The sequence below is a fragment of the Sebastes umbrosus genome, chromosome 20 (assembly GCF_015220745.1).
Source record: "Sebastes umbrosus isolate fSebUmb1 chromosome 20, fSebUmb1.pri, whole genome shotgun sequence".
Lineage (NCBI taxonomy): Eukaryota > Metazoa > Chordata > Actinopteri > Perciformes > Sebastidae > Sebastes > Sebastes umbrosus.
This window is the reverse complement of record NC_051288.1, coordinates 8620232-8646004: the sequence shown is the minus strand read 5'-3', so window position 1 is coordinate 8646004 and position 25773 is coordinate 8620232. Positions and strand designations below refer to the sequence as shown.

General features: G+C 42.6%; 1 protein-coding gene across 1 annotated transcript; it reads left to right on the top strand.

The window, feature by feature from the left end:
- Nucleotides 1-6: 6 nt before the first annotated feature.
- fmn2b (formin 2b) lies at nucleotides 7-25773 on the top strand. The gene is made up of 20 exons (XM_037755995.1): nucleotides 7-1843; nucleotides 4578-4819; nucleotides 5658-5836; nucleotides 6819-6969; nucleotides 7348-7359; nucleotides 8932-8984; nucleotides 9452-10419; nucleotides 11679-11829; nucleotides 13210-13297; nucleotides 14907-14968; nucleotides 15954-16045; nucleotides 16224-16353; nucleotides 16927-17073; nucleotides 17641-17700; nucleotides 18840-18960; nucleotides 19269-19361; nucleotides 19985-20036; nucleotides 23159-23308; nucleotides 23911-23992; nucleotides 25594-25773. Exons 1-20 carry the CDS (start codon nucleotides 189-191, stop codon nucleotides 25618-25620), a joined length of 4515 nt encoding a protein of 1504 aa, XP_037611923.1. The 5' UTR covers nucleotides 7-188; the 3' UTR covers nucleotides 25621-25773.

Here is a 25773-nt window from a genome sequence, read left to right as displayed (position 1 = left end):
CTCCTCCTCCTCCACCACCACCACCACCACCACCACCACCATCACCAGACGTGCATCCACAGATTAGGCCTAGACGGTTCTACGTTCTTCAGGTACAGGCATCTAAAAGCTCCCCCCAGGCAGGAGGAGCTCTCCCCCGGCATGACCTGAGAGGAGAGGCAGGAAGTCGTCGGACGCTCTGTAGCAACATGGGCAACCAGGAGGCTAAGCAAAAGAAAGCAGCTGCAGCAGCATCGGGTAATGGAAGCTACCCTTCACTGGACGAAGGATGGAGAGAGGGTGGAGGGGACGGCACAAAAAAGGGAGGAAAGAAACTCCACGGTAAGCATGGAGGAGGAGGAATGCATGGCACAGGACCAGGAAAGAAGAAAAACAAATCCGAGTCCAAGTCCTCTGTTTTCTCCATCCGGAAGAGAAAGGGCAACCTGAAAGGGAAAGGAGACGCGTGTTCGTCGGTGACGGGCTCAAAGGAGGACGTTTTAGCATCTCACCATGACGAACTGGACAGCACAAAAACACCTGAGATGTCCGCGGATGAGCTCGGACAGTCGGACACTGAGGTCGAGAAGAAAAAGATACCAGAGCCAGCGATAAAAAAGGTTGAAGATGGACGAGAGAAGAAGCAGCAAGAGATGCAGCGGAAAGCCTCGACGGCAGCCACGTCTCCTACAGAGGATGGGGGGCAGAAGGGAGGGAGCTCGGGGTCGGACACGGATATCTACAGCTTCCACTCGGCGGCTGACCACGAGGATTTGCTAGCGGACATCCAGCTCGCTATAAGGCTCCAGCACCAACAGCAGCATGGGGGGGTTAACTCGATTGTGGAAACACAGGGAGGTGGCGGAAGGGATCTGAGCTGGGGAGGAGGAGGAGAGGGGAAGAGGAAGCAGAGCAATGGGGGAGTTAAATTAACTCCTCCTGAGGTGCTTGACCTGACACCGGAATTAGAGCTGGGTTCTGATGCCCTGTCATTCCTGGAGACGGGACCTCTGTCTGGCTCTGTCAAACACACGGAGCAGCCACCAACCCCGACACCACACCTCCCCGTCCACACAGAGGTGCACGAGAGGAGGGAGGAGAAGGGGAAGGAGGGGGTGGAGCATCCGGAGCTAAATGGGAATGGGCAGAGGGAGAGAGAAGCCTCTCTTTGTGCTGCCACGGGCACAAAAGACCAGCATGCTTGGGTGCAGCAGCCCCCTCACACAGCTATCACCATGGCTACTGCCGGGGGGGCAGCAGTCAGCCCGGTCACCATGACAACTGGTGGTAACAGCTTCCCCGATCTCACATTTGACAGTGCTGGGAAAACCCCAGGGGACGAAGAGGAAGAGGAAGAGGAAGAGGAAGAGGAAGCAGGAGAGGAGGAGGAGAGGGTGCCCAGGGTGGATGTAGATCTCAGTCCTCCACACACCGCAGACAGCCACGACAAAAGTCCCGAACCCACCGAAGGGCTGAGCTCAGGGACCGTGTTCGAAGAAGGTGAGGGTCAGTTGGCCTCGGGTACCAGTGCAGAGTCCCTCGAGGACTGCCTGAGCACTGGATCCGAATCCAACCACTCTGCTGCCGCCAGCAGCGGTGGCTCGCCGTCCTACCAGCGGTGCAGGAGGAGCAGTGTGTGCTTCACCCCGCTGCCTCCCCAGGAGAGCCCCACATTGGCCAAACGACTCCTCAGGTCCTCCCACTCCTCCGCCTCCTCTAGCCCTGTGGTGAAACCCTACCCTCCCATCTTCCCTTCCTACATCAAGACCACAACGAGACAGCTCAGCTCCCCAGGACTCTCCCCAGCCCTGTCCCCCTCCCACAGCCCCCTATCCCCGCGCAGAGCCCACCACCACCTCCACAGGTACCTGTGGCGTTTCAACACGTTAATCATATTATTATATTAATAATTATATTATCATTACGGCTTGACTTGCCCCAAACTGCATGTGATTATCATAAAGTGGGCATGTCTGTAAAGGGGAGACTCGTGGGTACCCATAGAACCCATTTTCGCCAAAATTTTGCATAAGTTTAGAGCGTTGTGAGACAGGTTGTGAACAAACCCCCAGGTTGGTCAAACTTGGGAGGCAAAATGGTAAATGGTAAAATTATAAAAGTAAAACTTCCATCACAGTTTACATACCAACTTCCTGGTTAAACCCTGACCTGCTGTTCTTGTTTCTCTCCGGCTGCTCAATGAGGGATTATTCGCGACACTTTAAGTATGGTTTGGATTATTCCGACAGCCCAATAGTCTGAAAAATGCACCATTGGACCGAAAGCCCATTAGTCCGACATGCATTAAGACTGCAGTGCAGGGAGACGGTGTACTTTTGGAACAACAGGATTTCGGAACAATGGGTGTTTGTGTTCGGAATAACGGGCTGTCGGACTAATGGGCTTTCGGTCCAATTGTGCATTTTTTGGACTATTGGGCTGTCGAAATAACAGGCTGTTGGAACACTGGGCAGTGCCCCAAATGGTGCGGTTTAGATAAACTGGCTAAACTATTGGCTTGTTTACAACCTGTCTTACTGACCAACCTGTCCTCATGGGAAGGAGTATAAATAACACATCATTTTAAGGACATTCCGCGTGCCATGATAACGCATGTTAAGGTTCTTGTATGTCATTTAATGCCAATGGAGTGCAATGGTCGTGGTTAAGTTTAGGCAACAAAACCACTTAGTTAGGTTTAGGAAAAACATCATGGTTGGGCTTCAAAAAAGTATGTAAACTAAGTAAAATACGTACCTAAACAACTTAAGTACGAAAAACAGGTCACTAACGTAACTTTAAAATAAGTCAACACGTTGGGACACGAACATCTCCAGTATCTCTAGTAAGTCTCCTCGAAGCCAATAAAGCCTCAAATCTGATATAAACTGGGACCAGTTTTGCACTGGGTTCCATGCAGTGGATGTTCCAGTCCTTACTTCTCCTGTAACCCCACAAAATATAATATGTAAACAAACGTTTAATCCATTCTTTACACTTTTGCTCTTGTACTTTGGATTTTGGAAAGCTAAATAAAAAAAAAACGCAACCATCCAAAGTCTTAAGATACAGAGTAGCACTCTTAAAGGAATACTTCACCCTCAAAATGATCATTTGTATATCAATGACTCAGCCCGTGTTACTTTGAATTCTTGAAGAAAACTTTCTTTTTCTCGCATTCCTCCACGGAGGAAAAAAAAAAACGGAGAAAAGTCTTGATGAATTGAAGTCAATAGGGGCCGCGTTTATCAACTGCAAAAACTATATAAAAACATGTATTTATGAACACTACCTTACTATTTCAAACACTTACGCGTAAACGGTACTCGCATGGTAGAGTAGTGCGTTGTTTATGCGGAAGTGTTATAAATATAATAAGGTTCCCAAATATCACAAGCACACCACTCTTCCCATAAATATCCTGTCATGTCTAGATTGTACAGAACATTAGCGTAAAAATCACCTTTGTCTGAAAGACAAAAAGTCAGCAACTTTAACAGATAGCTGAAGCCAGCAATGTTAGGTATTTTATGCCTGGAAAGGGCTTTACAGTCTCCCTGCCTTTTCCTCTTCCAGACAGCCATTTGTTTCCATTAATCTCCATATGGTCAACTAAATATAGTCAATTTACAGACAAAACATCCTTGTGATACAACACAGTCTCACGGCAATTCATGAAATGTATTGAACGTATGAAACGTATTTTTCGTGCGTTTTCCTACAAATGTCCAGCAACATGTGGCGCACGTTTCAATTTCCGCTCCAGTCTTTTCAAAATAAAACGACTTAGTTAGGTTTAGGAATAGATCAACTTGGATAGGCTTCGGCAACAAAACTACTTAGTTAGGTTTAGGAAACGATCACAGTTTGGGTTGAAATAACTCCGGAAGTGCTGTAATTTAGGTACAGAAGTTACGTGACAATTAAATTAACTTTGACTTGTGGTTTCACACAGGACACAAACACCGGTCTCCTGGGCAAAAGTCCTGTGTTTTTTGACCCGACCTCCTCCCTACGCTCCTCTTTATACTTCCCAGTTCACAATTACTGTACATGGGTTACATACGAACTGATTTCGTGCCGCCCATCACGGAAAAATTATGAAATTCGTGTCTATGTACACGAATCAATACATTACATTTCGTGACTATTTCATGAACTGCTGTGCGACTGGGCTGCGTGATATGCATTCCTTCACAGTCAGCATGATGCCTGTATATGTTGTTGTTGAACTAACACTATTTTGTGAAAATGCAGTGCAGATCAGTGCCCCTTTCAGTTGCATTAATGTCTAGATGGGTTACCTAACTGAAGCAGCTTTTAGGTTTTTAAAAGCAGATTTTCATGCACATGTAAATGAATGGAAACCATTGGCTGCATGAAAGTTACAAAAATCTGAAACACCACAGCATAGCCTGAAAAATAGTTAGATGTACAAGATTCGTACTGAATATTCTGCAACATGCAAGAACACTGGTTTGGTCCTTCATTTTTATATATTTCTATAACTTTATCATTGTAATGTGCCCTGTGATATTTAATTGTATGAGTGATCTGTTTTCAAAGTAAAGCCAACAATGTAATGTAAATGTTGACAGGACGTTGGCCGAGGGTCATCATGCCCGCAGGCAGCGCTCTCGAAGCCTCGCCGGGCCTCTGAGTCGCTCGGCCGACTGGACGGAGGAGCTTGAGAGGAGGCTGAGGAGCAGAGAGGAGGACGGAGGAGGTTCAGGAGAATATCTGGTGGGCTACAGAGGAGGAGGCAGTCAACCCCTCTGTGCTACCAGAAGATCCTCCTGTGGACAGGTTTCTACCTGCGGCTTTCAGGACATCTTCACAGGTTGAGTACACAGCGGTCTCAGTTTGAATTCAGTTGATGGTTATTGTTTCCAGGGGGCAAGAGGAAGCACCTGATTTGACTGTTATCAGGCCATTAAATAGGCGCTATCAGTCATCAGGCACCATAGATGTGGGTCATTAGGGGCCTGAAAGTGAAACTTAAAAGCAATATATTCTAACAGGTTGTAAAACTGCATGTAACGTCACTTTTTGAACACAAACAAAAATGCTTCTTTAGGTTTAGGCAACAAAACTACAACTTCTTTAAATTTAGACAACAAAACTACAACTTATTTAGGTTTACGCAACAGAACTACAACTTATTTAGATTTAGGCAATAAAACTACAACTTCTTTAGGTTTAGGTAAAAAAGTGAGTTTGTGCTGAGCATCACGAAACGACTGTGAAATGTATGTCTATGTACACGAATCAATACGTTAAATTTCATGAATATTTCACAAACTACTGTGCGACTGGGCTGGATATATCCTTGTATTCCGTATAATTCCATTCAAAGTCCAACTAAAACTAACACAAAGTAGCCTCCAGAAGTGTAAATAAGTCTGAACAGTTGACTATTAGTTAAATACACATTCACAGACACATTCAACTTCTATGAAAAAACTGTGCTTTCGCCACAGTCTTCTTACTGTGCTATGACAGTAACAACGTACTACAGTGCATAACTGATTTGCTGTGTAACCTGTTTTCTCTCATCTGGGATTTCAGCAAATTGCTCTATAAAATGCAGCAGATTTTATTATTCTTTAAGTACTTGTTCGATCACAGGTTGTCACATATATCTCACATAAGGCTTGTTATCATCACTGGCTGTCCAGGTCGAACTCTTCTGGAGAAACTGTTCCTGCAGCAGCAGCAGGAGGAGCCCGAGGAGGCTGAGAGGCTCTGCTCCAGGATCCTGGCCATGGGTCTTCTGCTGCCTTTCTCCGACTGCTTCAGAGAGCAGCTGGGAGACAGCCCCGCCCACATCACCTCCACCGCATCGGCCAAGTTCGACGTATGTAGTCCCACTTCATACATAACAAAAATGAATACAAAGCAAACGACAATAAGAACAGAGCAAAAACAATAACCATAATTTGCACATAACAGCAGTAAAAGAGTTGCAGCACAACAGAAAATAAACTTAAACTTAAAACTTAACCACCGCAAAGTCTGGGTCGCCTCTGTTTTTGAGTCTAGTTCTGGGGACATCCATGAGCATCTGATTGGTCGACCTCAGTGCTCTGACCGGAGTATGGAGGTGCAATAGTTCTGATAGATAAGGTGGTGCGAGCCCACCAATTGTTACATATAGTTACATATAGTACCTTTAATGGCAGCATTTCACAATGACAGGGGGGTTGTGTTTGAAATGTATTAGAATTATTAACATTGCATTATAATGCAGTGTTAATAATTCAATGTGTGGATTTGCATTTTTCATGTAATAGAAGTTTCAATATAAATTCTCATCACCATCATCATTCAGTATGTTGTGAATTTCATCCTCCCTTTTGGGCACACGAGTTTGTACTGTGGTCTGCTAATGGTACCCACCGCAGGGGCATCAATCTTTGTTTTGGTCATTAGCGATTATGGCCTTGCAAAACCAGCACTCCAACTGAGATCTGTAAGATGATGCGGGATGTGATGAGAGCTGTATTAGCATCTCTGGCCCTAATCCAGTATTTTACTGTCATGGTTACAGAGTTGATTTGAATGAGTATCAGTCAGTGGTGGAGGAAGTACCCAGACACTTTACTTAAGTAAAAGTACAAATAAACAGACAAAAATGTACTTTAGTAAACATTGAAGTACCTCATTAACCTTTCTACTTGAGTAAAAGTCAGTAAATACTTGCTGTACTTACAGTAGAGGAGTAGAAAGTATAGATATTTGCTGTAAAGCAAAAGTACCCAAAACTAAATCTGCTTAAGTAAAGTAACGTTACAGATATGTGGAAAAATACTTAGTGCTATACTTACTTTCCCCTCCAGCATGACCAGCTGTATACATGGGCAGCAGTTAACCAGCCGACTCACTCCCTGGATCCTCTGGAAGGGAAACTAGCAGGGCAGCTCAGGGGCCCCTGGCCTCCAACTAAGCCAGGCGAAGACAACAGGACTCGACTCAAATCCACAGAGGCTGGTAAGATCAACACTTAGGCCCTACACATGGTTTATACATCACACACTGGCTATTATACAGCAAGTCTTTCTCAGTGGTCTCAGGGGGTGTGACGTCCCGCCATGGGTACTGCTACGGTCTCTGAAAGATAGTAAATATTAACCATAACCTAGTCTTTCATCCTCTAAAAGGGGAAGTAGAATATCGGGAGGTGAAAAAGTCATGGTGTTGTCTAGCAGGAAGAGGGGGAGCATTGTTACTAGTGTCAAAGCCAAGATATCCAAAACTCACTGATTATGCAAGGACTCTGACCTTTGTGTTTGTTTCTTTTCCCTTCTTTCCTTTTTCCCTGTCTTCATCTGATTGGGGTTTTTCCATCTTCATGCTTTGGCATTATAGAAGACAATCAAGGTGAGTAATAATATCTGTATGTTGTGGTGGTATTTTTTGTGCTTACTCAAAGTTCTGGGTCTCCTGGGTAAAAGTCCTATGTGTGTTTGACCCATCCAACCTCCCCTTCTACCCACCCTATGCAGACTTTCTCATTCTTTATACTACTATCCTTTGCTTTGACCATCTAATAATGACTTAGATACATACTTTACATTGGAGTCAGTCGAAAGTTTGGTGCGTCTCATACAGACGTTAAAGGGTGTCTCGGTGCGTCGGTATCAGACGCTGAGGGGCACTGACCAAGCGATGGTATTTGATGAGTTTGGAGTAAGAACAGGTTTGTTTTAAGAGTCTTGTCTTTGCTGATGTAACAGCTGTGATCTTGCGTTGTGTTATAAAGACACCACAGGCCAGGATTCCCAGTTGAGTTGGTTTATTCTGATAACAGACAAACAGTGCGGTCGCTGGACTGTTCTGGAACATTTATCTGCAGTAATGATGTTACTAGAAATATAGAAACACTCACATTACCACACAAAACACAGCTTGGTATAATGAATTTGCAAATCTACAATTGCACTAAAGTGTTTGTCCTTGTTTCAACTCCTCTAGGTACATACAGTATACATTTATATGACAACATTATGAACAACAATGAACAGTCTCTTAAAACAATCTGCACAGTGTTATAACTGTGACTTACAAGTTAAACAGGTGCGTCATTCGCTTAAAGGCAACCACACGTAGTTTAAAGCGACAGAACACTGAACTGAAATACACGTACAGTATATACAGCTCTGGTACAATATCAAATAGAAGCATTATTAAACCATGTCACACCGACCTGGAGTGGTTCAACTTCTCACCTTTCTGCAGTGATGTACAGGTGTCCTCCAGGACACTGTGACATCACTGTTGGTGGGTGTGGTTTTATAGGATTGACACAAAGCCACACCCAACCACTGGGTTGAGACAGACTGAGGCAGACTGGAACCTTTCCACCAGAGAGGGCAGTAAAACACTGCTTTTAAAGCGTGGTGTTAAGACCAGCTATAGCTACGTGGCTCAAGCAGATATTCAAACTAGCCACAAGATCTGATTACAGTTACAACTGATTTTGGTCCAGTAAAAAAAAGTAATGATGATGCTGCTATTTGTACTACTTTTTAGCTTTTGGCTATATTGCTGGGAGATATTGGTACTTAGTCAATCTGGGATGCCAGACCTAACCGTGGTGTATACTGTATATGAGTTTGATCTGGGCCGGCTTAAGGCATGGGCCATATAGATGGTCTAGGGCGCCACCTTCGGGGGGCGCTGGTTGCCCTCTAAAAAAAATAATAATAATAATTTAAAAAATGTTTTAAAAATGCCAGTTGGCACCCTTCCTCATTTTCTGCATTGAGGTAACAAATAAACAAATAAATAAATAAATACACTTTTTACCCCTGTAACTCTTGTTGAAGTGAAACTGACTAAACACTTTTAAGCCAACAATATCAGAGACCACTTGTTTATTTATATCATAATGAAAAGTGTTGGTGTTGTTTCCTGCATTGTGCTGACCTGCTGATGCGTCTGCCTGTTCAGAACACCATGCAGCCGTCTTGGGTTTGGTGCAACAACAGAAGGAGAGTCAAGAGGTCAGTCACTTTCATTTTTCTCTGAAATTATTACTTACTAAATATGTATCCAGAGCACAGCATGATAGTTCATTCTGTACAGTGTTGTGAGATGTTCCATGATTTGTTGTGCTATACCAGGATCCTAAAAGAACTATTTTAAAGTTTTTTTCTCTGATATCGATACAGTATTTTCTGTTGCATTGAGTAAGAAAGGACTCTATGGACTGTGAGGAATGTGATGGATTTGAATTAAGAAAACACACTGCAGTGTGGAATGTGTGTCGAGTGACAGCCCTACTAAATAATCATCCTATGTGTTTCTATAGCTTACGTATGCATCCTCAGTGGCTTTGTGTAGTCACATGGGGTAAATCTTTGAGAGGTGAATGTGTCAGTGACAATGAACTTTAGATGAAAGAAGGAGTAAACAGATTTTACTAAACTCTGACTGTTGTTATACCTCTTGTTCCCTCTCTATTTTGCAGGAGGAATGTGTCCTTCCTTCAACAAAACTGAAGCAAAAACACGTCAACGTCATCCAACAGCTGGAACAAACCATAGAAGACCTCAGGACTAAGATCGCCGAGCTGGAGCGACAGCCCCCTCTGCTGGACAAGGACAGTATTATGAAACCCAGCACCACCTCCACCACGGACAGGGAGTGTGGAGGAGAGGAGGGCCTGCTGAGGGTGGTGTGTGACGCTCACCTGCAGACCGAAGCGGCTCCCGCTCCGGGCTGCCTGGAGGCCAAGTCGGTGCAGACCTCGCCCATGGACGACAGCTTTAAGTTCAAAGTGCCTTGTAGTGAGCCGGCGGGAGGGAACGACTTCCTGCAGCCTCCGCCGAGGCAGGACGCCTTCCAGTGTTCGTGTCAGCTGCAGCCTCCTCCTCCACCTCCACCTCCACCTCCCCTTCCAGGAGGAGCAGCACCTCCTCAGCCTTTACCGGGACAGATAGTGGCTCCTCCTCCCCCACCACCTCCTCCTCCACCGTTACCAGGAGGTGCAATGCCAGCTCCTCCACCTCCACCACCCCCTCCACTCCCATGTGGTTTTGGTCCACCTCCACCCCCTCCACTCCCTGGTGGTTTTGCTCCACCTCCTCCTCCTCCACTCCCTGGTGGCCTTGCTCCACCCCCTCCTCCTCCTCCTCCTCCTCCTCCTCTCCCTGGCGGCATTGCTCCACCTCCTCCTCCGTTACCAGGAATGGGAGCCCCACCTCCTCCTCCACCACCACCTCCAGGCTGTGGGCCTCCTCCACCACCTCCTCCACCAGGAGCCTTCTGTGTCCCCCCAGCTCTCCCAGGGAGCCTGGGATCCCTGCCTCCTCCTCTGCCGTTTGGGCTGTACGCTCTGGGTCTGACCCAGGAGAAGCCGCCCAGGAAGGCTGTGGTGGAACCTCCGAGGCCCATGAAGCCCCTCTACTGGACCAGGATCCAGCTCAACACCAAAAAGTAAAGATGGTGTAGGCCCAGATAGCCTCAAGATCATGCTGCAGTTTGTTCAGCTTTACTTGCGTTTTGAGCTCAAACATGATCTATTCTACAAAGAATGAAAACATGTGATGCCGAAAGAAGTCACAGTTCAAAGACGGGATCCAATATAATTTCAGTTTGGTGTTAAAATTTGTGTTGTCAAAGTTGACGCAATAATAACACGTTAACGCATATTCGTTTTATTGCCACTAATTTCTTTAATGCGTTAACGCAACTTGCGATTTACTTGCGAGAATGAAGATACTGGTATCATATGCCATACCATGTCATACTAGCTTGTTGTGAAGGAGGTTAAATAACACTCCAAAATGTACCCTAATTTTGGCGAGGAAAAACTGGCATGACCATTTTCAAAACGGTCCCTTGACATCTGACCTCCAGATATGTGAATGAAAATGGGTTCTATGGGTACCCACGAGTCTCCCCTTTACAGACATGCCCACTTTATGATAATCACATGCAGCTTGGGGCAAATCATAGTCAAGTCAGCACACTGACACACTGACAGCTGTTGTTGCCTGTTGGGCTGCAGTGTGCCATGTTAGGATTTGAGCATATTTCTATGCTAAATACAGTACCTGTGAGGGTTTCTGGACAATATTTGTCATTGTTTTGTGTTGTTAATTGATTTCCAATAGTATATTATTATACATACATTTGCATAAAGCAGCATATTTGTCCACTCCCATGTTTATAAGAGTATTAAATACTTGACAAATCTCCCTTTAAGGTACATTTTGAACAGATAAAAAAGCATCAGACCCAAAGCATCAATGTTTTAGTCCGTCTTTCAATACATTCTGACATCCTGCCCTGTCTGTGGCCCTCAGCTCTAAGTCCATTAGTTCCTACTGAAGACATGAATCTTTAAAAACACCTCACGAAAAATTTTGCTTATAGTTTCATTTTTAATATAACAGTAAGTCCTTAAAACAGCTGAACAAACTCCAGAGTTAACACTTCTTGAAGCGATGGTTGAATGCTAGTTTAGTATAGTATCTTGACGCTGAAGGTTCACAAGTGACTAACGTTATGAAACGGTCAAGGTTAACGTTGTGACATGTGGTTAACGTTGTGAAATGGTGGTGGTTAGGTTTAGGCAACAAAACTACTTCATTAGGGTTAGAAAATCATCATGGTTTGGCTAAAAAATAAGTACGCTTGTAAGATAATGTTACATATATGTATATCTATAAGTGCTTTTTTGTGTTTCTCAGGGAGGTTTCTTCTTCTTCTTCGTTGGTGTGGGACACAATTGAGGAGCCTGACATGGACTTTGAAGAGTTTGTAGAGTTGTTCTCCAAAACAGCAGTGAAGGAGAAAAAGCAGCCGCTCTCTGACACGATCACCAAGTCCAAGGCCAAACAGGTCTGTGTGTTTAAGTGTGTTTTACATCCTGCATATACTGTATAAGGTCAACAACAACCAATCATACATTTTTAATGTATTTATTTGGATGTCATTCTTGAAAACTTAAACGTTTGATATGGCTTATTATGTGTTCTATGAAGCCCAGCTGCCAGAAAATGTTTTTATGGTATTGTGCGTTTCTGCAAACCACGGGTACGTTGAATGTCTATGTTTTTGCATTCGGTCAGAGCAAGTGATGTAGTATATCGAACAACCGTAATTAAAAGTTACGTGGTAAAATAACGAGTATAACAAGTGAGAAAGTCCTCTAAGGGCGGGTGGGATGAATGGTGGATGGTTCAAACAAACACAGGATTTTCACCCAGGAGACCGTTGTTTGTGTTCCGTGTAAAACCAAGACAAAAACTTGACTTTACGCTTGTTACGTAACATTATGTAAGAACGTCCGATAAGGGCGGTTGTTGTCATCGTTGCGTTGTCTTTGTTGCGTTGTCTTCGTTGCGTTGCTTCGTTGCGTTGCTTCGTGGCGTTGCTTCGTTGCGTTGCTTCGTTGCGTTGTTTCGTTACGTTGTAACCAAGACTAAACCTTGACTTCATACTTGTTATGTAACGTTATGTAAGAACGTCCGCTAAGGGCAGTAGTTGTTTATTTACGGTTGTTACGATGTGTTGTTACGTTGCGTTACGTTGTGTTACGTTGTTACGTTACGTTGTTACGTTACGTTGTTACGTTACGTTGTTACGTTACGTTGTTACGTTACGTTGTTACGTTGTTACGTTGTTACGTTACGTTGTTTTCGTTACGTTGTTTTCGTTACGTTGTTTTCGATACTTTGTTACGTTACTTTGTTACGTTACGTTGTTTTGTTACGTTGTTTTGTTACGTTGTTTTGTTACGTTACTTTGTTACGTTACGTTGTTTTGTTACGTTGTTCTGTTGCGTTGGCCGATTGTTGTTTATTTACTGTTTTTACGTTGCGTTGTTACATTATACATGCATACATACATACATACATACTGTATAATTTTGTATAACGAATGCCCATAACTGTGTATGACAATACAAAGACACTTGACTGTGCAGTATTTCATGTGCAAAGTATATGATTATACATTTGAAAACATATGATGGACTACAACTTTTTGGGCAAGATTTGCTGTGCTTAATCATGGTCCCCGGAGGATGATTTCTAACCATTTTGGTGAGCCCTGATCTTTCCTCTCACAGCATAACCATCGGTACCATATCAGTGAAAACGCAGCCACATCAAATGCACAGCAGCACAGCATGTGACACACAGGATGTGCTGCGATGGCAAAGTTACAGATCATCTGAGCTGTTGAGTCTCACCTCATATCTGTGTGTGTTTTTTTTAGGTTGTGAAGCTCCTAAGCAATAAGCGTTCTCAGGCAGTAGGAATCCTCATGTCCTCCCTGCATCTGGACATGAAAGATATCCAGCATGGTGAGTTCATCACTTTTGTAACAGATTAATTGATGTTTATACCTGGTTTTTACTTCTCATGAAATATCATAATGTAGACAGGTGTATGCCACACAGGTTACACTGGGGAAAGATCCATCTCACCAAGTCTATTTTTAGCCAAAAAAGAGAATGATTCAGCTAAAAGGATGAGAAAGCTCCACTCAGGGAACATCGCACTATAATTTAACTACCGACCCATAAATCAGTAGGCATATTAAGTGGATGGATATTCATCTAGTCATGACAGAAAAACCTCTGCCAATAAAAGTCTTGAAAGCAAATACATTTTGTTTCTGCTATTTGGTACATTTTTCCAAATCAGTTGTTGTGGTATAACAATCGCATCTGGTGCACATGTGCTTTTACTGTACATAGGGTCATGTGGGGTCATTATTAGCTGACACTGGATGCATATTAACATAAATGTGATGACTGAAATTACCTAAACATGGGGGACTGCCCATTGTTCCAACGGCACATCATTCCAAAAACCCGATAGTCCGAAAAATGTCCCATTGGACCGAAAGGCCATTTGTAAACGGCCATTGCTCTGAAAGTACACACTCTCCCTGCAACAAACAGAAGCACATGGCTAGTTATTATGCAGAATGACAACCCGTTCTCACTCCCAGCTCATCAAACACCGCCTATTGGGCAGCGCCCCTTCGCATTGGAAACCGACGCACGGAGGTACCCTTTAGCAACAGTTTGTGACGAACCAGGATTTCAACTAACTCAAATGTAAACCCACCCGCGGCGTTATTCGACATAGTATTAATAGCGTGAAAGTCCACATAAGATGGGCCGTAGGGGCAGTGGATTGATCAAACAAACACAAGACTTTCAGCCAGGAGACTGGTGTACGTGTCCCGTGTGGAACTAAAAGTAACGATGACTTATTTTGACGCGTCAGCCGTTAGTCACGTCACTCATTATCGTCAATCCCGTGAGTTGTTAGTCACGTAAGTCATTAGTCAGTGAAGTTAACGTCAAACACGACCATTTCCTAACCCTAACTAAGTGTTTGTGTTGCCTAAACCTAGGTTCCTTTGAAAAATGAACTTTATTTTGAAAGGACACTATGCATGTAACGAGCATATATTGACCCACTGTCCCTGGTCTGTCCAAAAGTAACGCAAGAGGGGCACCGACCAAGCGACGGTGTTTGACGAGTTGGGAGTGAGAATGTGTTGAGAATTACGTCATCGGACCTTCACGATGTTTTTCCTACTATGGCGAAGTTATGACACCCCCTACTCTGCCTCTAAATATCTAGGTAAGCTAATCAGAGCGCCATAGTAGGAAAACAATATCACACCCGTGAAGGTCAGATGAAGTCATTCTGCATAACAACTAGCCATGTGCTTCTGTTTGTTGCAGAGAGAGTGTGTATTTTCGGAGCAAAGGTCGTTTTGTTGTTGTCAGACAAATTGGCTTTTGGTCCAATGGGACATTTTTCTGACTATTGGAGTGTCGAAATAATGGTCTGTCGGAACAATAGCATGGCACCCCCTAAACACTGAAGTACAGGCTGATCTTTGACTATTACCGAATAGACTTGTGACTTTTCCTTCTCTCTGTCTTTAAGCCATCCTGAACTTGGACAACACAGTAGTTGACCTGGAGACCCTGCAGGCCCTGTATGAAAATGTGAGCAACACACACTCTCCACAGTCAGTTTATCTTGCTTGTCTGACTATCATAGAATCTGAATCAATCAGAGCGTTTTGGGGGCTTCTATCTCTGACTACATGCATGCTAAAAATCAATTCTTACTGTATAAATTTAAATATTTTCCAAAGTAAAAGTCCCTAGAAGTGTATGATTCAACCTTTTCCCATGGTCTAGTGTTAAGAGTAATAAATGGTAATATCGAATCGCAATACTTGTAGAATCGCAATACTTAGAAATCGCAATGCACATCGTATCGGCATCGTGATAATATTGAATCGGGAGATTGGTGTCCCAGCCCTAACTTTCACCCAGGAGACCACTGTTAGTGACCCGTCAATGTTGACATATTTCACCATACTTTTGTTATGTAACTTACGTACTTCACCAATGCCAAGTTACGTGAGTTACGTAACAAATGTAGGCTTCTTATTTGAACCCAAACCACGTTTTCCTAAACCTAACCAAGTAGTTGCCTAAACCTAAAGTTGTTTTGTTTCAATTCACAACGTTGACTTTCACTTTCACTTTCACAACGTAGTAGGCACAGTTTGGCCTGTCTGAACCAGATTGGTAGTGATAACAACTGATAACGCCCATTCAATCAGCTGATAACATTCGAAATTGGTGCGCTTACATATACTGTATGTATTGTTCTTTTTAGGGTGCCTATTGTCATCGGGCCGGGGACTACAGCTGGATATTAGCCATGTTGGCTAAAGCTGCCCTTTTTACTGTTATTGCTACAGTCAATTAATTGGGATTGTCCACGATATAATAAACTAATAAACTAAACTAAACTAATCCTTGATGTCCATTGCGAGTATGTTGCCTCAATTTTGTCCAGGGGGGGTCCCATATTGTCAGCCCTAAAAAAGAAACCCTGGTGTATACTTTCTACCGTTATGTTGAATTGTATGAATGTGGACACAGGTAGAGTCAGTCTCTTGTGTCTCTCCTTCAGAGGGCACAACAGGAGGAACTGGACAAGATTGAAAAGCACATCAAGTCCTCAAAAGACAAGGAGAACGCCAAACCTCTGGACAAACCCGAGCAGTGAGTTGGCGTTATTCCTTTGACACTTCAACACTAATGAGCAGACGTAATGGTGAAAGCTGCGCATCATTCTGTAGAGACTGTAACATACACAAGAGGAGAATAAAAGAGTGAATAGAGAGATGTGCAGAAGACGAGTTTGGATCCAAAGCAGCTGGTGTTTCCTCTTGTGTTGCAGATTCCTCCACCAGCTCTCCCTGATCCCAAACTTCTCCGGCAGAATCTTCAGCATCCTCTTCCAGTCCAGCTTCTCTGAGTGCATGTTGTCCATAATGAAGAAACTGGACACACTGCAGAGGGTATGCAAGGTGAGTCAGACTCTCCAAACCGAGGAGGATAAACGCCTGTCATAAGAAAGAAACTTGGTTGGTACTGTAGGAGGACTCTTGAGAAGAGAGGATTGATAACAATACGACTCAAGCCTGAAGCCGTCATCTGTGCTCTCACCAAAGCCACCAGACTCCATTGAGAAAAACAGTAATTTAACCTCCCAGAACACAGGGGTTACTGGTCTTAGTTAGTTTGTTTTATTGTGTGATTTAGATGTGAACTGATCGAGGCAGCGGTCTGGTCGTACTTACTTATATTGCTTTACATATATTGTGTTTCTATTGTAGCATTATTACATGTTACTTACTCCTTTATTTCTATCTCCTTACACTTCTTTATATTTATGTAAGAGAAACTGTAACGCCCACATTTCCCCCCCGGGATCATTAAAGTATTTCTGATTCTGATTGAAGAGAGAATAGATGGATATAACGGATTCTAAATATAGGATACAATTAAACTGATATTGCATTTTTTTTAGGTAAGTCAAATATGTTTTACTGCTGCGCCCTGTGTCTCTGATTCACACCTCTATGTCCGTGTCTCTGCAGGCGTTGCAGGACAGTGAGAAGGTGAAGCAGATTCTCGGTCTGATTCTGGCTTTTGGGAACTTCATGAATGGCGGCAATCGCACCAGAGGCCAAGCTGACGGCTTCACCCTCGACATCCTGCCCAAACTCAAAGATGTCAAGAGCAGTGTGAGTAAAGAGGGAAAGATGCTGAGACAAACTGCACTGAAACACTGATCCACTTGAGCTGGGTTTCCACCAAAAGTTCCCGAGACTTTTAGTCCCTGGAACTACTTTTCAAGTAACTAGAAGGTTTCTTCTGCTTGCTGTTGTCTGCGTTTTCACCGCGGTCTCAAGACCTGCGAAAATTAGGCAGTTTAGTCCGTTGATTAGATCATCGCTGATTGGTGACTAATCAGCGATGGTCATCCCTACAAACTCCACCCCCCAAAGTTCTTCTTTCAGAAAGTACTACCCCCTGACCAGGGCCTTTTTTGGGGGTAAAAAGGCCCCGTAAAATAACGCAAAGAGTTCCTCAAAAGGTTCTTAGTTCCGAGGGAAAGTTCCTGCGGTGGAAACGGGGCTTTGGTGGTCAGGGACTGCTTGGTTTTGCTCAAATGGGACAAAACCACAGTTAATATCTTTTTTTTTAAAAGCCAGGTAATAATCACCAGATAAAGAAATGGATAAACGCTAGAAATACCTGACTTCTCCACTCTTGTAAATTTCCAATCTTTTTCTTTTCTCCACATGCAGGACGGCGTGAAAAGTCTTCTATCTTACATTGTTGCGTACTACCTCAGACACTTCGACGAGGTAAGCTTTTTAGTTCTTATACATCCTCCCATACTGTAATTCTTTCTCTCTTTTAAACTCTTATCTGTGTCCATTGCTTATTTTGTCCCTATTTTTTTACTCTCATATCAGTCTTCCTCTCATATTCAGAGCTACAGGGTACAACACAGCAAACCCAAGATTAGAAACACATATTACAGACGTTTTGTATGCAACCATTTCACACTACATTTCCACATCCCTCTAGTGTTGCATCACACCGCTGTAATGCTTTTAAAGTTCATATTCATCAGTAGCTATTAAATTAAAAATGATGTGGTGGTCCTAGAACAGTCTCAGTCATTTAGTCATTTATGACTAAATGCCCTAATTGTTTATGTCATAATTGTGTTACAATTATAATTACTGTCAAAATTAAATTAACGCGATAATAACACGTTAACGCAAATTCGTTTTAATGCCACTAATTTCTTTAACACATTATTGCAACTTGAGATTTTTAGGTTGTAGCGGGCTCAGTTTTAAAGCTAGAGTGAAGATACTGGCATCATGTGAAACTATAAAGCCTAATGAATCCATTGGTACCATGTTATACTAGCTTGTCACAAAGGAGGTTAAATAACGCTCCAAATTTGCACTAAATTTTAGCGAGGAAAAACTGTTATGGCCATTTTCAAAGGGGTCCCTTGACCTCTGACCTCAAGATATGTGAATGAAAATGGGTTCTATGGGTACCCACGAGTCTCCCCTTTACAGACATGCCCACTTTATGATAATCACATGCAGTTTGGCCCAAGTCATAGTAAAGTCAGCACACTGACACACTGACAGCTGTTGTTGCCTCTCGGGCTGCAGTTTGCCATGTTATGATTTGAGTATATTTTTTATGCTAAATACAGTACCTGTGAGGGTTTCTGGACAATATTTGTCATTGTTTTGTGTTGTTAATTGATTTCCAATAATAAATATATACATACATTTGCATAAAGCAGCATATTTGTCCACTCCCATGTTGATAAGATTATTAAATACTTGACAAATCTCCTTTTAAGGTACATTTTGAACAGATAAAAAATGTGTGATTAATCACGATTAAACAGTTTGATAATCGATTGACAGCCCTAGTCATAATGTTAATGTGTGTGTCTGTCCACCACCAGGATGCTGGTAGAGAGACGTCTGTGTACCCTCTCCCTGAGCCTCACGACCTGTTCCAGTCTTCACAGATGAAATTTGAAGACTTTCAGAAAGACCTGAATCGACTCAAGAAGGATCTGAGAGGTAACACACACACACACACACACACACACACACACACACACACACTTTTGCTGTTGGTCAATAACATATTTGGAAGGTTTAATTACAGACGGACAAGAGTTTGTGATTTTAAACCTCTACACATAGTGGTTTAAATGGATTTAAAAAACACTTTTGTCCTTAAAGCATTTTTGTTTGCACAAAACTTACACATCTAACCACCCATGGTACCTATGTACAGTAATAACCAAAGTTATATGTGTCCACTTTTATGTTACACTAATTGTGCTCTTAGTTGATTGTCATTTCTGTATGTGTTCTTTAATCAGCGTGCACGTCAGAAGTGGAAAAGGTGTGCAAGGTTTCAGACGAGGATAACCTGCAGCCTTTCAAAGACATGATGGAGGAATTCCTCGCAAAAGGTGACTCACAAGACAGACTAGCGGCGGGAATGTGTCGTCGTGTGCATGCACGATACAAACAAAACGGGAACCTTCTTGTAAAAAACATTGTTCCGTGGTGCTACCAGTGGTCAAAACCTCCATATGGTACCTGAACCACCAGTTTATTTGCCATGACCACCATCTCTCCCTGATTGTAACCATACATCCACATTTTATTTTAAAAACATTTGCATTGAACATTAAAAGATGCTGCCATTGAACATAATCCAGGATTTCGTTCAGCATCACTGTTCTTATCAGACGATACGTTTGGACAAAATCCATACCTGTATTACTAAAGCTGGATGCGGCACAACCAAGTGGCCAACAGCGAAAACCTGCGGCCCACAGACCGCCTTTATAAAAGAGACATCTGTAAAGCTTTTTGTCGACACCTCCAATTGTAAGTTAGGTCAATCAATAATCTTTGCATTATGAATTGTTAAACCACACGGGTTTAATATTTGTAAATTTATGTTTGACAACATCAAATCGATGTAAAGTCTATAGGTCAGACAGGTGGGCGGCAGTAACAGCAAACCAAAGTACTCTCCCGTGTTTCACTGTTGTATTGACCTCTTGTATTCTTCCTCCTTTCTTAGCTAAAAGTGAACTGGAGACCCTGGAAGCTCAACTCAGCAGCACTCACAAACTGTAAGAAAAACACATTACATTACATTACATACCATACAAACAGCTTTTATCTGTTTAATGTTGAACTGTCTCCATCACTGAGCTGGGATCTTTACACATCACTGTGGCCAATACACATCACACACCAGCTGGCTCATGTTCTTTGTGTTTAGCAGTTACAGATAGATGATAATAGATGATGGCTAAGGCCTTGATCACACTTCAATACAGATGTGGAAGCTGACAGGTGCAGATGTGCACATGGTATACATACTACCATGTATGCAGACACATTCTACACATGCGCACTAGAAGACTAAGGGCCCTATCTCACACCCGGCACAGCGCACAGCGCAGAGCGCACAGCGCACAGCGCAACTGTCATTGCTAGTTTCAGACTGACGCAGTTGTCATTTTCACGCCCAGTGCCCATGTTGTGTAAGTAGCACATGTGCAAGGTGTGGTCAGGTGCTTTGTTGGCAGATTGCTATCTTGAGGCAGCAGAAAGCGTTTGTTCCATTGACCAACAAAAAACTGGTCTAAAGTCTGGTGCAGTATTTTCCTGCTATTTAAAGGGCGCATTATTCACAACACGCGTACACTCTGCTTGTTACACACACAGGGATGAAGCAGCGCTCCTCCTCCCCCTCAGTTAAACACAGTGTCGGCTCTAGAACAATGTTTTTATTTATGTAAAGGAAAACACTAAATTCAGGTGGCAGGTGACAGTTATACAGAATATAATGGAGTATAATGAAGTAAGGCTCTCGGGCATTCTATATTGATCAACCTGCAGCGCTCTCAGCACTCAATGGCGTGACCCTTGTGACCAGAGAGATTGCGATGCGCACATGCCTCTGTGGCGTCTCTTCTCGTCATCCCTCCATGTGTGCGAGTATAGTTGTAGGTTACTTCAGAGTTTGCGGCCCTCTCCCCCTAAACGGCGTTGTTTTGAGGCTGATGGATCAGTGTGTTACACACCGTTTCTCAGTCAGAGCCTGGCTATACGCCTGTGCGTAAAGCAGCTCAGGAGGATTCTCCGTGGGTTGCATCAGAAAGTAATACAGTTTTCATTATTTATCAATACAGGTTCATCATATTTAGATTAGTGCTTATTATCTCATAATGAATTTTGTGCCCCTGTACCACCTGCACCGGTTAAACAGGTTATCGGTTCATTTGTTCATATGCAGTCAAATGGAGTTGTTGATGGGACAGAGGATTGGGAGATGGTGGAGGCAGAGGATCCACCGGCCATACACCACATACACCTGCTCGCGCACTTTCACTTCGTGCATGAGCAGATCCGTTTCCTCAGCAGAAAACTGCTTGCTACTCCAATTTGCTGAATCCGCCTTTTAAATAGCAATGTGCCAATGGCAGGTGCACCTGGCCTTTAAAGGGAATGGGAGACGACACTCTGATTGGTTTAATTCCTGTTAAGCCCAAAACATACCTATGATTAATTAAGAGACTAAATACAACCCCTTTGCCCCCTGCGCCTTACTTTGCGCCCAGATTATGCGCCGTTTAACTAGCAAAAGTGGAGTTGGATACGCCCTGAATGCACTTACGCCATGCACTTTAGACCATGCGCTATAGATCGTTAAAATAGGGCCCATAATGGTGACCACCTCACAGTAAGAGGAGGAGCTCCTTTGTTTGTTGCTTTTGGCTGAATAACATGAAAAAGTAAAAAAAGTGAGGCAGCTTGATGAGAATAGGACCACTGATGGGAATACAGTACATACTAATCGGAGTGAATAGATAATGTGATTGTATCTTTGTACTTTGACCTGAAAAGTATTATGGCCAGTGCCTTACCAGTATGCTTGTTGTAAAACGTCTTAGACCTTGGCCACAGAACAAAACTCAGCTCTAATTGGCCAAAAGGGCGTGCATTGTTCCCTGTTAACAGCACGACTCTGAGGCGTTCTTATCAGCGCTCATCTAAATGAATCCTCACTGCTAGAAGGCTTTCTGCTTGCAGCTGTTACTAGGCAACAGCTTCCCCTGTTGTTAGGGTAGTAGAGTCATATTTATCCCAAAGTTCCCAAAGATAGTGACAAACACAAAATGTCAATTTAAAGAGTGCATTTCCCAAAAATATGAATAAGTTGTACTCATAACTTTGATTGCTAATGATATGATCATAAGAATTCCCTCCATGTTATGAAAAATAGTACAGTAAAGGTCCTTCATTTAAATTCCTACTTAAGTAAAAATCAGAAGTATTGTCAGCCAAATGTACTTAAAGTATCAAGTAAAAGTACTTGTTAATACTGATGCATCATTCATAAGTATTTTACTGATGAAGCTGGTCAAGGTGGAGCTACATTGAACTACTTAATGTATACAGTTTAGTCCAGTGGTTCTCAACCTAGGGGTCAGGCCCCTCAAAACAGTCACAGGATAGATCTGAGGGGTAGGGATGTCACACAGACCCATACCAAGTAGATGCCGAAATTCTTAAAACGTGACGGTACTTGTTTTTTTTACAGTACCGTAGATATCAGCGATCATGACTCGTGACTAACGGCGTAACGTTGTCCCGGTAACGAGAGTCATAAAATCAGTTTCCTGCAACATTTAGGAATATTTAGCGCCTATTTGTTGGTTATTTTTAAAAAAGTGGTATCAAGAATCGTGGAATTTCACTGGTATTGGTATCGATTACTTAATTTCTGGTATCGTGACATCACGTCACGAGATGTTCAATGACTGAGGAAAGAAAAAAATAATTCTGAAACACAAATCTTTTCAGATTTGGGACTTTTTTCCAATCTTTGCTTTTTTGTGAAATATTGGATATTTTCACCTGTTCAAACTTAAAACAACCATTAAAGAAAAATGTAAAGGTTAGAGGGGAAATATCTCTTCGTTGTACCTGATTTATTGTAAGGGGTCACAAGCCATTGGGACATCGGGAACCACTAGTTCAATCTTTAACACTGCATTATATTTGATATGTTTTTATGTAAGATCTTAATCTGAAAAGTACCTAGTAACTGTCAGATAAATGTAGTGGAATAAAGCATACAATATTTCCCTCTGAAATGTAATGGTGTAACGTCTGCATAGTTTGGCTACTCATGGATAAAAAGGGAATATCGATAAGTCAACATGTGATTGTGTCCTGTCAGGTTCCTGGAGCTCACAGTGTTCTTCTCAGTGAAGGCCAAGTCAGGAGAGAAGGAGGCTTCACCCAACACGCTATTCTGCGTCTGGCACGAGTTCTCGTCTGACTTCAAGGACCAATGGAAGAAGGAGAACAAAGTCATTCTCAAGGAGAGGTACAGTAACACATACTGCGCTACAACCTGCTGTTTTCTTTCCAGTTGTTGGGCGATCTCAAGCCATATATTGTCCTTTATTTGGTTGCAGAGGTAGGCGTCGCAGTGTTTGTTGTACATTATTGGCTGAGAAGGGGACTGCCCATTGTTCCAAAGGCCCACTATTCCAAAACACCAATAGTCTGAAAAATGGGACCAAAAAAAAGACCATTTGTCCGACAGTCCATTACACCGAAGTCAAACCCATTGTTCCGAAGGCCCATTGCTCCGAAAATACACACTCCATGCAACAAACAGAAGCACATGGCTGATTAGTATGCAGAATAATGGCCATATTTTTATTACATCAGATGGAACAAAGGATTTCAGTGGTCAAAAATATATTCTGAGTGTGCAAGCATTCATAAGAACCCACAAAATCATTTTTTATAAATCTCCTTACGAATTTTTCGGACAAAAATCCGTGCTTGGTGTGAAATGGCTTTTAAGACGAACCAAATGGATTTACCACCATGACATTAATCTTGGCTGCTAAGTTGGTAACAGTGGTTAATGAAATTGGTGTATTCATATTAACTGCATTAATATTGTGTGTTCCGCAGGTTAAAAGCAGCAGAGGAGTGTTTCCGACAGGCCAAGGAGAAGGCTTCCTACAGCGTCAAACCCAAACATGCCACTGGCATCGTAAGTTCACCTTTCACCTTGTTTTTGTCATCACTCCGTTTATCGAAAATCAAAAAAATGTATTTCCCACTGCTTCATAACATACTAAGTACAGCTTAAAATAAAGCTTTGAGAAATATCCATAACACTTCATTTTAAGTCCTCCTTATTAGAATTTATAAGCAGTATATGAACATATAATGAAGGGTTTATAAAACTTAATAAGTGTTTATTAATGTATTTTTTAGGCTTGTTAGACAACAGTCAAGTTTTGATTGACTTTATGCTCATTCAAATACAGTGTAATGAAATGCTGAATGACTTAAAAACAGCTCAGTTATTTTTTATAATGCAGAGGCCTTTGTTTCCCTGGCACAAAAGGGGAATAAATAATAGCAAAAACAAAATAAACAAAACATCGCATCGGTATCAGCTGTCGGACAAATAATAAGTAGTAATTTTCAACATCGGCAGCGGCCCAGAATTTCGCAATCGATGCATCCCTAAAATAAATTGACTAATGCATGAGGGAAAGGGGAGCTAGTGAAGGTCACATGATTGAATCCGCTATCACTTGCAGTGTCTCTTCAGTGCTGGCCACTATCATGAGACATAATGTGAAATTGTGTTACCGGTATTGAAGGCAGCAAACCCGTAACTTCCATTGTGAATGTGAGTGTTTGAAAATTGAAATTAGTCCTGAGTGCTCTCTGTCAAGTCCAAAGCACTTTACCAAACAGTTGTTAACCTAAGGCCCTGTCTACACGTGTACAGATATTTTTAAAAACTGATATTTTCCTCTACGTTTTGGCCTCTCGTCCACACGCAAATTGAATCTTGCGTGTGGAATATTCAAACACGGATATTTTATAAAACGCCTTCTAAGGTGCAGATTTTTAAAAACTCTGGTTACTTTGTATCTGTGAGGATGTGTAAAACGGAGTCCTCATTTCGCGCATGCCCATTGTTGCTTTGTGTAATGACCATGCGCCAGAACAGAGATGGTGGACTACCGTTTTTTTTTTACATTTTATCAGCGCTGCTCGGACTAATTACTACTTTACATTTGAAAAATGTTCCAGTCACAGGAGCCCAAAGCAGGGAATACTTTAAACAAGTGGAGGCCGAATGGTGATTGAATGTGCTTTTGGGCGATTGAAGTTGAGGTTTGAAGCACTCAGAAGTGCTATGGACATAAATCTGAATGACCTCCCGTTCCTCATTTATGCCTGTAAAGAGACAGTTGATGATAGCAGAGCGATGATAGCAATAACTGTTATCAAACTGACTGTAATGAAGCTGAAGGAAAGAGAGAGAGGAGGTTGGTAACACAATTCCTTGACCCTCCTTAAATATTACGGCGAGCGTTTACAAGCATTACGTTTTTACGTTCGAGTGTGGACGGAGATATTTTGTATAACGAAGGTCATGTGGACAGATTTTCTTTTTTTTAAACGGAGGGGAAAATATCAATTTTTAAAAATATCTGTATACGTGTAGACAGGACCTTAATATTTATCCCTTCTCACTTCAAGATCAAATTACATTTTAAGTGTCCTACTCTTGTTTATGTAGACAGGTGTATTGCACTTAACTTCTATGATCCTATGTCCTTTCTACAGAAAGCCAAGCTTGGCATGAAGATTTGACCCGGTGGACTTGGAAGGCTCGTTTTCCCCGACTTTGGGCACCAGCAGTGAGTCACAGACAAAAAAAAAAAAGTATGGACAGAAGAGAAAAATGAAGGGATGTATGTGCAGCGGAGCCTACTCTGGACATCTCGTTTCATTGATTTATTTCTT